Consider the following 12,783-nt stretch of genomic DNA (forward strand, 5'->3'; position numbering starts at 1 on the left):
TGAAGGTTCTGGGGCATTACAGAAGATAAGCTCCACATTTCTGGGAGAACTGCCCCCAATACAGGCTGAGAGCACCAGAGGCTGTTATACCACAGCCAAGATCAGCCAAGGGACACTGGTGGCCTTTTGTTTGCCAAGAGCCACTGAACAGGTAACATGAGACAGCTCGCCAAATAAGTACCACCAGCCAGCAGGTGCACGCACAGGCAAAAGAGTACAGAGCACCATTACAGTACACTCATAAGCCCTGATTTMAAAGGGTTTAAATCCTCCTTTACCTAGGGTTTAAATCTAAAGTTGAAAAGCAGGTGAMAGGTTACTACGGTTTAATTTAACCGTTCTATAGAAAAATAGAAAAATTCCCTCAGTCATAATTCTCTACTGTAACCTATTATATAATGAAGTATTTAGACTAACACCAAGACTAGAAAAATACCTGATCACTTGGCTTTTATTTGTGCATGCTAAAAAAKAATTCTGTGTGCCAGCAGTCAGAAATATGATGTAAAAAATGTCTCAGACCTACTTTATTCTTGATCTGTTCATACTAGCACAGTTTGTTTTGAGGATTGAATAGAAAGCTCTTGATATTTTACCTAATTCTGTGTTTAAAAAAATACTACTTTTTACAAGAACATGAAAGCTGAAAGAAGAATAAAAACATTAAGTAGAAGCAAAAGAAACTTCTTCCCAATGCCATGGTCTGTCAGATCCACCTAGGCCCTAAACAAAGGATTTTACCTTGAAACTGGAATCATTTGAATTAAGGCCTTTCCTCAGAAACTGTCAACAACACTTCCACAAGATATACGAGCATACACTGAAATTAAAACACTGAAAGAGACACTGAATTATTGCTGTGCCCAAGCAGAGATGCAAATTTAAGCACCTGGCTGACCTAAGGGAAGAATCAATGACAACTGTAACTATATTATCAACACAGAACAAAGCTGAAAAGCTAATTTAACACACATGAAATTGCAACTTCCACTAAGATATCTGGGTCAGAACTGACGGAGACCAAGGCCAGAATTCTCCCTATGAACCGTCTAATCCAGAAAATTTTCTCTTCTAGTTTCATACCTGTGTTAATGTTGATACTCAGACCCAAAGAAAACTAGCAATACATCGGAAAAAATCTAAAGAAATTAAATTTAGAGTTTTCTTTAGTTGCGTAAGACCACAAATTTCTTTCAAGGCAAATACTTCTCAGTCTAGAGGTGGCCCACATTTACAGGACCAAAATATGGGAGCATTTCAGTACGTAAATTTAAGTATCTATGAAAACACAGAAAAATTAAATAATCTCAAAGGACTGCAGAATGTTCTGACCAATTGCTACTGCAAAAAGCCTACTCTAAGTTAGTAAAAAATACATGATTTTTCACTGTGTCTCTGCAAATTCCACACAGCATTTAGAAAGTATATGCATAAAGAGAGTCTAGACACACAGAATCTTAAATATTTTACGCAATACAGACCATTCTTCACAGTGAAGATGCAGGGGTCCTCATATGTGGTTCCTTATGCTTCTAGGGTCATCAGTAGCAACGGTCAGAAAAGCACCAATTTAATTGCACTTAGTTTTGTGCCTTCCATGTATTCATATGACAGTTACTTGGGGAGGTGTTGAGAAAGGACAATGCTGGAAAGCAGGAACTGCTTTCCCTGGAAATTCAGAAATGTATTAATTACCAAATTCTAGTCACTATTTGGTTACAGATATCCATTACTGAACACTGTAAAACCACATAGTGACACTTCAATAAAAAGGTAAAATAAATTATCTTAATCAAGTGCATAATAACACTGAGAAAAATTTTTAAATATTTTTAATAAGCCAGAAACTTTAAAACTTAAATATAGATGATATACTGCTCTCTTTTTTACACTCTTACCTCCTACCAAAATGAAAACACAGATTAGGCTCTCCTTCAGCTTTCTTTTTTAAAGGATATTTTTCTAATTTCAAAATATATACAAAAAAGATAATAAGTTTACTATGTATCTCTATCAGGTATGAAGCTAATTTTTTTTTTAATTACTTGACACACAATGAATCAAAACCATTCTCAGTTTCACAATCTTACCTCTATCCAAAATACATTCATTACTGGTGAGACACACCAGTTTGATTTTGTGGTAACTCTATTGTTAATGGGACTTTTTTTCTTGAAAAAAGGGACAAAGTGAAAAAAGGCTTTCTTCCTCATCTACTAGTTAATATTTCAATCTAAAGTATTTGAACTGTTCTTGCAGGTATCTCAGCACCAGATTTTCTTGAAATCTCCAGGTGTATCCTCTGGCAGATTCTAACAATACAATTTCAGCATAAATGTCACTTAAATTACTGTGCCACGAAAGTTTAGAGAAGCCGAGAATTTACCTCCCATACTGCTGCAGTCTGATTTTTCCTCTTTCATTTTCTCAACGAAACTGTAGTTCTCTTCTAGAGATTACAAAACATTGGGGATAACTAAGACATTATTCTGATGCTTTCATTAAATGGGCAGCTGCATTCCCTCCTAATAAAAACGTGTCTCTATCCAGATAGACATTCTAACTAGCATATTATTAYAAGAGCTCCATAATACCATAAGGCATTTTTATTTGCATTCTCTAAACTTGACAATGGTGACATCAAAGCTGCTTAAGGCAGTGTAGCACCTTATAGCTGGTAAAGCGTAAGGTGACATAGGGTATAAGCTGATACAAAAGAAAATATGCTTAATCTTGACTTAAGTTTCTCCGATAAAAAAAAATGAGTCAAATGACTTTGACGCATAAAATCAAACATGTCCATTTGAACACATTAAGAACTTTAAAATACTTTTTAAAAATATTCATCCCTTTTTAACCTCACCCTTTAGCAAAGGGGACAGCATTTYTGAATTGAGGTTGAAGCACTGCACTGCAGTTGTGATGATCTCTAGCCTATGAAGCCTGACCTCTGCAAACACCTACCTGCACTCATATTTTGCTTGTTTGAATTTGACACACCAGCATACTGTATTGAAATAGCAGCCAAATAACACATAGCTCATCTACACTTAAGTACTGAAATAACACTCTACTTTAGGTTCAAAAAGAGCTTTTTAACCAAATTAGCATTGAGGTAGACAACACAATAGGTTAAAAAAATGGAGATGATGAACAGTCTAACCTTGTTTTTATGACCTCATCCAAAAAAMATCAGATTCTGCTTCTGGTATCACTGCAAGACCATTTGACTTTCATTACTTACCAGTAGAATCGCCTTTAAATATTCATGAGTTACCACTCCCCAAAGTAGCATTTATGTAACTTGTAACATGCACTTCAAACGAAAGTCTGCTACGATCCCCAGTCATAATGAGGAGGCTATCAGGGTGCCACTAGCGATGCACTACTGACACAGTAACTTTTTTCCCCTCAAGACTCAACAACTGACTGTACAACACAGATGTTCCAGACCATTTCTCCGCTTAAGCCGAGAAAGCTTTGAAAGCAAACACGCAAAAAAGGCAGCAGTAGCAGCCTCTTTGACAGCAAGCATCCACCACTGGCCAGCAGAAGCGGCTTTCCAGGTTTCCGTGCCAGTTTGACCGTACTTCGCAGCCCCTCGCACTAAACACCAGGAAAAGAGCCGCCGTAGCTGCGCTTTAAGAGTCAGGGCGCAGGGGAGCGAGAGCAACTTCTAACGTCCCGATAGAAGAGAAAGCAAGGCGGCAACCGCCCTTCCCGAATCTCGGCACTGAGGGGAAGAGGAGGCTGGTGCCGCCCTGACCACAGCCTTCCCCTCTGTCTCGATCGCCTCGCCGCTTCGCGGGATACAGCACCAGCCGCCGCTTCCCCGCTCTTCCCGAGTCCGTGGGCAACGGCCTCGGCTCTCAGTCCCGCGTTAGGCCGGGCCGGGGCAGCCGCTAGCCGCCGACAAAACCCACGAGCTCTCCACAGCGATACTCCCCACCCGTCCCGGGCCGCCCTGCACCAGCTCCGCACGGAARGAAGGCGGTACTGGCGCAACAGGCAAACAGGCAGCGGGGCAGACAAGAAGAGGGCAGTGGGCCAGGGACTCACCCAGGACAGTGCAGATGCCGACGGCGCCTCGTCCTTCTCGTCGTTGTCGTCGTCGTCTTCCTCCTCGCCTCCCGCTCGCGAGTCCCTCAGCGCCGCTCCATGTAACCGGCGTGACGCCGCCGGCGCCGCCCGCGCCCTCGCTCCGCGCGGACTTTCCCCTCCGCTGGCCCGCTGGCGAGGGCAGCCGAGCGGCACCGGCCTGCGCGGCCGCCGTCTGCAAAGCCTCCGCCCCCGCGGCCGCCCGCCCCTGCCCGCCGGGGCCGCCGCACTTCCTGACTGGAAATTCCCGCTGACGCTCCAAGAACGCAACGGGCGCGCGGGCGGGACAGGAGCCAGGGAGTGAGCGAGCGGGCAGCCCCGGGCGGGGAAGGCAAGGCAGGGAGAGAGCGGGAAACCGTGGAGGGGCGCAGCCGTAGAGAGGGGGCAGCTGGGGRGAGGGGGGGAGGCAGAAAAAATAGGAAGCCATTAGAAGGGGGTGGCCTGTGGGGGGAGCTGCTGGGGGGGGCAGTCACTGAGGGGAAGCCGCTATTGCAACACCTTTTGAGGGTTCATCGAGAGAGTGGGGACCCGCCGGGGATGGGGGACAACCACTGAAGAAGAGCCATTACAAGGGGGGAAGCTGTTAAGTAGTAAAGAGAGAAGGAGCAGCCATTAAGAAGGGACTGAGAGAATGTGCTGCCGTTGAGGAGAAGCCATTAAAGAGCAGCGGTTGAGGGGGAAGCTCTTGGGTGGACAGGTAAAGGGAGCTGCCGTTGAGAGGAAACCGTTAAAGAAGGAGGAGTAGCTATTGAAGAAAGAGAGAACCTGCGTTGAACAAGAAAGGAGAGCTATTAGGTGAGGCAGGGAAAAGGGATAGCTGTTGAGGGGGCACCGTTGGGTGGAGAAGGAGAAACCGTTAAAAAAGGGCAGCTGGTGCTGAGGTGGAGTGGAAAGAAGATGCAGCATTAAGGGGAAGCCATTGAAGGGTGCAGTAAGGGGGAACAAAGAAAACATGCTGCCATCAAGGAGAAGCCTTAGAGAAAGAGGCCTTAAGTGGGCAGGAGAAGGCTACAGCCACTGAGGAGAGACAGAACCTGAACCTGAGTGGGGTAGAAAAAGGGGGCCACCCCCGAGGAAGAGCCGTTAAAAAGGAGCAGCTGTTCAGGTGGAGCCGTTAAAAAGAAGCAGCTGTTGCTAGGGTGGAGTAGAAAGAACGTGCAGCCGTTAAGGAGGAGCCGTTGGGTGGGGCAGGGAGCAGGAGCAGCCGTTGAGGCGGGGCTTAGAAAACGCGCTGCCGTTGAAAAGGAGCCGTTAGAAAAAGGGCGAACCATTGGGTGGGACACGGAGAARGGGCAGCTGTTGAGGGGAAGCCCTTAGAAAGGGGTAGCTGATACTGATGTGGAGTAGTAAAAAACATGCAGCCGTTAAAAGGGAGTTGTTGAGTGGTGGAAGGAGAGGGAGCAGCTGTTGAGGAGGAGCAGAGAAAAYGTGCTGCCATCAGGGACAAACCTGAGAGAAAGGGGGAGTCCTTAAGTGGGCAGGAGGAGGGAGCAGCCACTGAGAAGAGACAGAACCTGGAACTGAGTGGAGTAGGAAAGGGGCACAGCCTCGGAGGGAGAGCCGTTAAAAAGGAGCAGCTGTTCAAGGGGAACCTTTGAAAAGAAACAGCTGTTGCTAGGGTGGAGTAGAAAGAACATGCAGCCGTTAAGGAGGAGCCGTTGGGTGGGGCAAAGAGCAGGAGCAGCCGTTGAGGCGGGGCTTAGAAAACGTGCTGCCGTTGAAAAGGAGCCGTTAGAAAAAGGGCGAGCCATTGGGTGAGACAGGGAGAAGGGGCAGCTATTGGGGAGAAGCCCTTAGAAAGGGGTAGCTGGTGCTGAGGTGGAGTAGAAAGATGGTGCAGCATTAAGGGGGAAGCTGTTGAGGGGTGCAGTAAGAGGGTGCAGCTGTTAAGGAGCAGAGAAAATGAGCTGCCCTTAGGAAGAGGCCTTAGAGAGAAAGAGAGTCCTTAAGTTTACAGGAAAGGGGAGCATGTATTGAGGAGAGACACAACCTACTGCCCTCGAACTGGTTGGGGTAGACAAAGGGGATGGCTGTTGAGGAGGAGCCGTTAAAAAAGGACCAGCTGTTGAGGAGGAGCCGTTAAAAAGGGTCAGCTGTTGCTAAGGTGGGGTAGGAAGAATATGTAGTCGTCAATGAGGAGCCGTTGGGGGGCGGGAGGGGCGGGGCAGGGAGCAGGAGCGGCCGTTGAGGTGGGGCTTAGAAAACGTGCTGCTGTTGAAAGAGCCCTTCAGTGGACAGGAAGAAGGAGCAGTCGTTGAGGAGAGGCAGAAGCTGCTGCCTTTCAGGGAGGGCCGTGGGGCAGGGAGAGGGAGGGAGCAGCGCTTGAGTGTGAGCTGTTAAAAAAGGGGCAATTGTTGCTCACAGGGGGTAAAAAGAACGTGTAGCTCTTAAGGGGGAACTTTTGAGTAGRGTCAGAGAGAACGTATGGCCCTTGAGGGGGATCTGTTAGAGCAGGATAGCCGTTGAAGGGGAACTGGTGGGTAGGGCAAAGAGAGTAGCTAGGTGGTTAGGGGAGGCAGAAAGAAAAAGGAGACAACAGACAGCCATTGAGGGGTAAYTGTTAGACGATGAGGAGTAGTCGTTGGGGGCGGGGGAGGCGTGCTGGGAAGTTCTTGAGAGATTAGTGGAAAAAAAAAAAAAAGGCTGCTGTTGAGGAATAGCCATAAAGGAAGGGCTGGGAAAAGAAGGGACAGTCATTATGGGGAAATGGTTGGTAGAGGGGGAAGTAGGGAGTGAGCAGTTATAAGGAAAAAGAGGAGTGCTTGTATAGCTTCACTGGCCATTGTTGTAGGGGCTTACTGTGCTGTCCTGCTTTTGTCCTTGTTGCACTCTGAACATTTTTGCAGATGCAGACCTAACTGGATAAAATTTATGAAAGGAGAGGTAAGATATGTAGAGTGAATTTAAATGTATTAATATAATACTTTTCTGTTATTTTCTTTTCATGGACTTTTGAAAATGGAGGTTTATTCATTGCTCACCACTACACAGCAGGAAGCCGTGCTGAGCAGGGTGTGTAGGCTGCAAGCTCTCATGTTTCTGTGGACCTTTTTAGCTTTTGGCAGAGCATACTTACAGGTCAGTTGAATTGCTGTTAAATAGCACCAGCTGTCAATCATACACTGATTTTTYTTTTTTAGTCCTGGAATCCAACATCTTAGTACAGTAAGTCTCAAATCTACTAAGGCTGAAGGGTGTATGCCCTCAGCTGAGATATTATAACTGACATTACCATGTTTAGCTGGACCTAAACATCAGGTGAAGTATGGGTTTATTGAATTCCTTCTGAAACTTAAACTCTGCAGTTTTCTGTGAGCAAGGAGTGTCTCAGCACCTGATGTGCATTAAGCCAGGAATTCAGCAATGCACCAGAGAAGCACCTGTGGAAGGTTTTTTGCACTAAGATAGTATAAGGTAAGTCTATCCTTACCAAAGGGTTATTCCTCTTAGACTAGCAAAAGATATCACTCAAAAAAATAAGTAATAAACTACTTAGTAAACAATGTGACTCATTTTCCCTTTCTTATATTGAAGCAAGGGACTTGCATCTAAGGTAAATATGAAGCCAAACAAAACAAGGTCAAATCATAAATAATCTGTTGACATAGACAAGGAGACAGGGTTATTTCTTTTACCAGACWTGTCATAAAAGTAGTCTACACCGCGGCATAGATCCAGACTGTCAACTGATTCTCTCCTTGGAGAGGGAGTAGATTTAAATATTATACTTGTGCCAAGCTCTGGGTTGGAGCATAATTGGACTAATTTAAAATAGTGCTGAAACTGTGAAAGGCAGTTTGGAAACACAAAGGGTTTTCTTTCTTAATAAGATAATTGAAATCTTGTACAGGATGCATATGAATTTGTATGGTTAGGCAGCCATTTTTTTTGGATCGTAACATCATTCTGTGATGCAGTTCTAGAAATGGATTCCCCCATTCTCTCTCCAACCCAGTATTTCATAATTTGAGTAAAATTGGTTTTTCCTTAATAAACAAGGTAGTTTCCTTAATAAACATTGGGTAGGGCCCAATGTTGAGGTCTTCTGTTAAGAGCTTTTCACGTGTGAAAAGTACTTCYTTCAGTTACACTAAAGTGAAGTGAGAGCTGGGTTTCAATGCCCTGTGAGAAGGAAGTTTAGATAAACTTTTAAGTATGTATAAAGTGTTTCAAAATGAGATGCATTCAAAAGAAAAGGTGCCATGTCACAGCTAGTCGCAAGTATGCTTACAGGCAAGACGTGTATGAACAAGTTCTGGAAAACCTGACAAGATGGAAAAGTTCCTAAAATGAAAGAGGCTCTAACTGGTGCCTCTATTTTAAAAGGATACATCGTCAACTGTTTAAGGGCTCAGTTTTGCCAGTGAAAGTCTTAAAAGGCTTCCACAATAAGCTATTTTTTTTTTCTACAGCATAATAGAGTTCAGGAACTGCTTCTAGTTTTGCACTGCTGGGTTTCTCTGAGTGTATGATCAGAAAGAGTGAACCTGTAGCCTTATAATAAATATTGCTTCTGAGCAARAAAGACCTGTTTCTGAGAAGTTGCATTTTATTCCCGCAGCACAAATAAATCTTCAAGTTTGGTAGAGATTTCTAAAATAAACATTTTTCAGTTCAAGKAGTTTGCACAAATGTAGAAAAAGTAAGAAATTTTCTGTATTTTCTCTGTGGTTATGTATCTCATACTGTGGTTTCTGAAATAAATACTGGAATTAGGTCAGGATCTGTTCATTCATTTTGACATCATAGATCTGATATTGAAACAGAAAGAAAGGAAAAATCTAAATTTGCTTCTAAAGAAACACTTCCTTTTATTCTTCTCAGGTACCTGTCAGGTGATTTTTTTTTTTTTTTTTTTTTTTTGACCTTCCTGGTTCATAACCCTTTCTGGTTCATCTGTTAGTTCTTTCTAACTCAGAAGCTATATACAATACTAATTGTTTTTTTTAAAAAAACTAAATAGCCCATCAGGATGCTAAATTCTAACACTGCAGCATCTCTGAGTATTTTGTCATGTCTGCTAGACTGTTTTGTTTTATGATAATGACCTTGGCATATTATGTATTTCTTGAGCTTAGACACAGCAATGTCCTGTAATGCTTAGGATAGTTACACAGGCCAAATTCCAAGCCCACCTTTGCCTTGCTTACTAGAGAATTGCAAATATGTAGTGTCTCATATTACCTCTGCAGTGCTTCAGACCTGGTACTGTGTTAAGAGACTAAAATTCCCATGTGGGTTGGACAAAAGTGCCCAAACAGTAGCAGGAGAACAGGTCAATAATGGAGAACTAATAATTCCTATGAAAAGTAGGTTTAGGAGTTTTTTTTAAGAGAGTGTGAGGCTGCAGACTCAGCTGCTGAGAAATGTACTTAATTGGAGAAAGAAGGATTTAGAAAGTGGTAGAAAAAAATAGAAAAAGTAGGAGAAAAAGGAAAGAAGCCAGAAAAGTAGCCAGCAAGTCTGAAGTAGGATGTTACTGAAGATCAGCACAACTCAATTACAGGGTGAATGACACACTGTTTCTATATGACTTTTGTGCAAGAGGTACAGATAGTGAAAGTAACTTGGCAGGCTGTGTCAGTCACTCCAAAATGGGAAAAAGATTAGGATATGCTATGCCATATGAATGGATGGAAGGGAATTTACCAGCTCCACATTTTCTTTTCCAACATTTTTCTTTTGGAATCCTATGTTTTTTTGATAAATAGTTGATAAATACTATTGTGGGTGTACTTATTTTTTTCCATGAATTAATTGCCAGTTAATTTAGAAAATAAAGCTAGATATAAAGATGTGTAAATTCATCAGATATTTCAATGACTGCCTCCGACATTCTTGCTTTTTTCATACATGATTTGTCAATTTCCAATCCAAACTCTATGATGTAGTATAGAATATCTAATATCACTGTATATTAAATGTATGCTCAGTTCAATTTAGAGGATTATTCTGGGGCTAGATAAACTGTCTAAGGTTAATACTCTAGAGAAGAGTAGAATTTAACTTTTTATGACTATTTTATACCAGCTCTTAAGGACACAAAATAAGGGAAGATGTGGCAAACAGCTATGTATACAGGGAAGAAATTTCTTCTGCAACAGAAATTTCACTCTCCACTTAGATAATGGAAAACAAAAAAAAAGATTGTGGGAAATGCTTATCAGTGGCTTCACAAGCTCACAGGGTAGTCATGTAAGTCTTGTGCTCAGCTATATCTGGAAAGATGTTATAAATTCCTGCACTGATGCTATTGCAAATTTTCACCTTTTAGTGGTTTGTGATATTTTTCTTAATTTCCTGTAATATCTGGATAGGTGGGCAGTTAAGAACTTTTACTTAAAGAACAAGTTTATTCTCTCTGTGGTTTTGATGAAAAATTAAAACCTATTTTAACTTGAAAAAAATCAATAGTGGTATTCAAAGGTTATCTTAGATTTATGTCTTTTAGACAAGTTTTGTGGTTTTAGGAGAGTTTATATTTGATTTTATAAAGACAGGGTTGACAACAGTGAGGGAGGAGCTAAGACAAGTCACTAGTATCATCACAGGATCATAGAATGTTTGAGTTTGGAAGGGACTTCTAGAAATCACCTAGTTCAATAAATTAGGCCTTCTAAACAAAGGATGGCAAAAGAGTATTTGTGAGGCTGTGGGAAAGGAAGGTTGGGTCATGAATTTGGTGTCATAAAGGCTCATGTTCTCAGCCTTCAGGGCTATGATGACTAGAAGGTTTTTTAGGAATTTTGCAACTTGGAAGTAGATGATCAGAAACGGTGCCAGTGCTGCTGAAGATGATAAATATAATAGGCTGATGAAAACCAGGAGAATATGCTCTAGCAAGTAAAGAAACCCTGTGACAGAGGGAGGCCTTCAGGAAAAGGAGACTTCAACCTGTTCTTTTTATTCTACATGAGAAAAGCAGGGAGTGGTGGTTGTGGAGGAAGCAGTGTTCTCTTTATGCTAGTTTCTTTCTCAGTTCCTCTCTGTTGACTGATTGGAAGCTGAAGGAGCCTGGGTGATTATGGGCACAATCTCTCATACTTCTCTCTCTCAAAATTTGTATAGTGTAAGAGAACATGACAGACTTCTAAGATAAAAAGATCATCTAAGATCCAAACTCAGAATTTGCATGATTGTGATGTTCTTTTGTTACTCTCAAACASAGTCTTGGACACTATCATGCTTCCACAGCATGTCTTACTTGGAAGGCTGAGCTGGGAACTCCRCACAGCGCTGTGACCATATTAGATGCTTGTGCAAGTTCAGGGTTCCTGCAGTGGTGATACCTGACCTGTAAGTGCACATGACTTTGACCTGAGGGTTGGGAAGTAGAGTTGCAAACTTTTAAATTGTTCCTGTTTGTTTATCTAGGCATGCAAATAAGAATGAGACTACTGTTAAGCTCTTGGGTGTATTTACAGCAACTCTCAWAACTTTCAGTATGCTGTCAACAATTAGCTGCAGCCAAAGACACTCCCTTAGCAGAAGAAGAACTCAGCAATGCTTTTATTCACATCAACAACAAACTCTTGTTGACCTATGTGGGTGTAGGGCAGACAGCTGTGGGAGGATCTTATCTTCAGATTAGGAACATATGCTTGCTGTGGCCTTATGTGGTCCTGGCACTATAAGGCTTAATAGCATTTCCAAAACTTTTGAATTTTTTTGACTCGGTTTGGCAAGCTATGTGTCAGGCTGTGAGAGTGTAAATTGGGGATCATGGTAAGGCCCCCTAGCTGCTTTTGAGTGATTCTGGCAGAGCCTACAGGAGCTCTGACTGTGGTCTAACTCKATCAGAATGATGCTTTGATAACAAAGATGCTGTTGTTCTAAAGATACAGAACCAAAGCCCAGAGAAATTAAGATTTTAAATAATAACTCCTAGAATGAATCAGAAATGCGTATCATTTTTCCACAGGTGTTAGCAGTAGGTACTTGGATGAGTCTGTATGTGCCGCTTTGGACAGTTTATCTGGCCACGTTGTGACCATMTGTCTTCCATGACCTCAGAAATGAGCTACAGATAAACAAGCTGTTCTGAAGGCCATGGGAAGCTCTTGGTCAGAATCTTTATTCTAGAGTCCACTGTTTTGTACCATCCCATAACAACCCTTGAGGGTGGTTGTGCTTCTTCCTTGTATACTGTTAGAAGAGACTGCAGGACCTGCCAGACTCAAAGTTGGACACTGGTAGGATACTTGGTATTTTTGAAACAGCCCCCATTACAATTGCAGATGTGAATGTTTTCAGCACTTCTGCAATCAGACCTCAGGGTCTGTCAAGTGCTGATAAAATGAGGAACACTGACTACCGGGGAAATGTTTGGTGTTTATATGATGTGACTAGTATCACACAGTTCTGTGTCACTTCTGGTGCAGAAGAGGAGACAGTATAGCTCACCAGAYTGGGATTAAGAAAACAGTCTCAGTCAAAAAATAATTAAGGAGATACAGGAAATAGCCAGGGATCAATTCTTGTTTAGTATTACTGTTAGGTTATCTTCACTTTGCAACCAAAAAGGCCGTATTTTAAATTAGCAAGTTTTTAAATACTAGTTTTACTGATTTAAATAGCAAACCACTTATTTGTTCCTCTGGTCCTGTATTGACATGCCAGTAGTTTGACCTTTTGGTTGTGGTATGATGCATTAAATCCAAACAGCTATGACATGTCATACAGTCT

At 42.5% G+C, this 12,783-nt stretch overlaps 2 protein-coding genes across 6 annotated transcripts in view; one reads left to right on the forward strand and one right to left on the reverse strand.

The window, feature by feature from the left end:
• NFKB1 (nuclear factor kappa B subunit 1) overlaps window positions 1-4,171 on the reverse strand; it is a 54,139-nt gene extending 49,968 nt beyond the window's left edge. For both annotated transcript variants that reach the window (XM_026050908.1, XM_026050907.1), the window contains exon 1: window positions 4,060-4,171. The gene's annotated coding sequence lies outside the window, so the exon portion shown is untranslated. The remainder of the gene's footprint in view (window positions 1-4,059) is intronic.
• Window positions 4,172-6,084: 1,913 nt separating this feature from the next.
• The window catches only part of SLC39A8 (solute carrier family 39 member 8), a 47,033-nt gene continuing 40,334 nt past the window's right edge, over window positions 6,085-12,783 (forward strand). Inside the window, exons 1-2 of one of the 4 annotated variants that reach the window (XM_026050901.1) lie at window positions 6,085-6,202; window positions 6,945-6,981. In XM_026050901.1, the coding sequence (XP_025906686.1) occupies window positions 6,970-6,981 (12 nt within the window). In that variant the 5' untranslated portion in view covers window positions 6,085-6,202; window positions 6,945-6,969. Of the gene's footprint in view, window positions 6,203-6,823; window positions 6,982-7,047; window positions 7,177-12,783 lie in introns of those variants that run through there. The other 3 variants (XM_026050900.1, XM_026050898.1, XM_026050899.1) reach the window with 3 other exon arrangements.

Source organism: Nothoprocta perdicaria, unplaced genomic scaffold, assembly GCF_003342845.1.
Source record: "Nothoprocta perdicaria isolate Ctin4 unplaced genomic scaffold, notPer1 scaffold_71, whole genome shotgun sequence".
In the NCBI taxonomy this organism is placed as follows: Eukaryota; Metazoa; Chordata; class Aves; order Tinamiformes; family Tinamidae; genus Nothoprocta; species Nothoprocta perdicaria.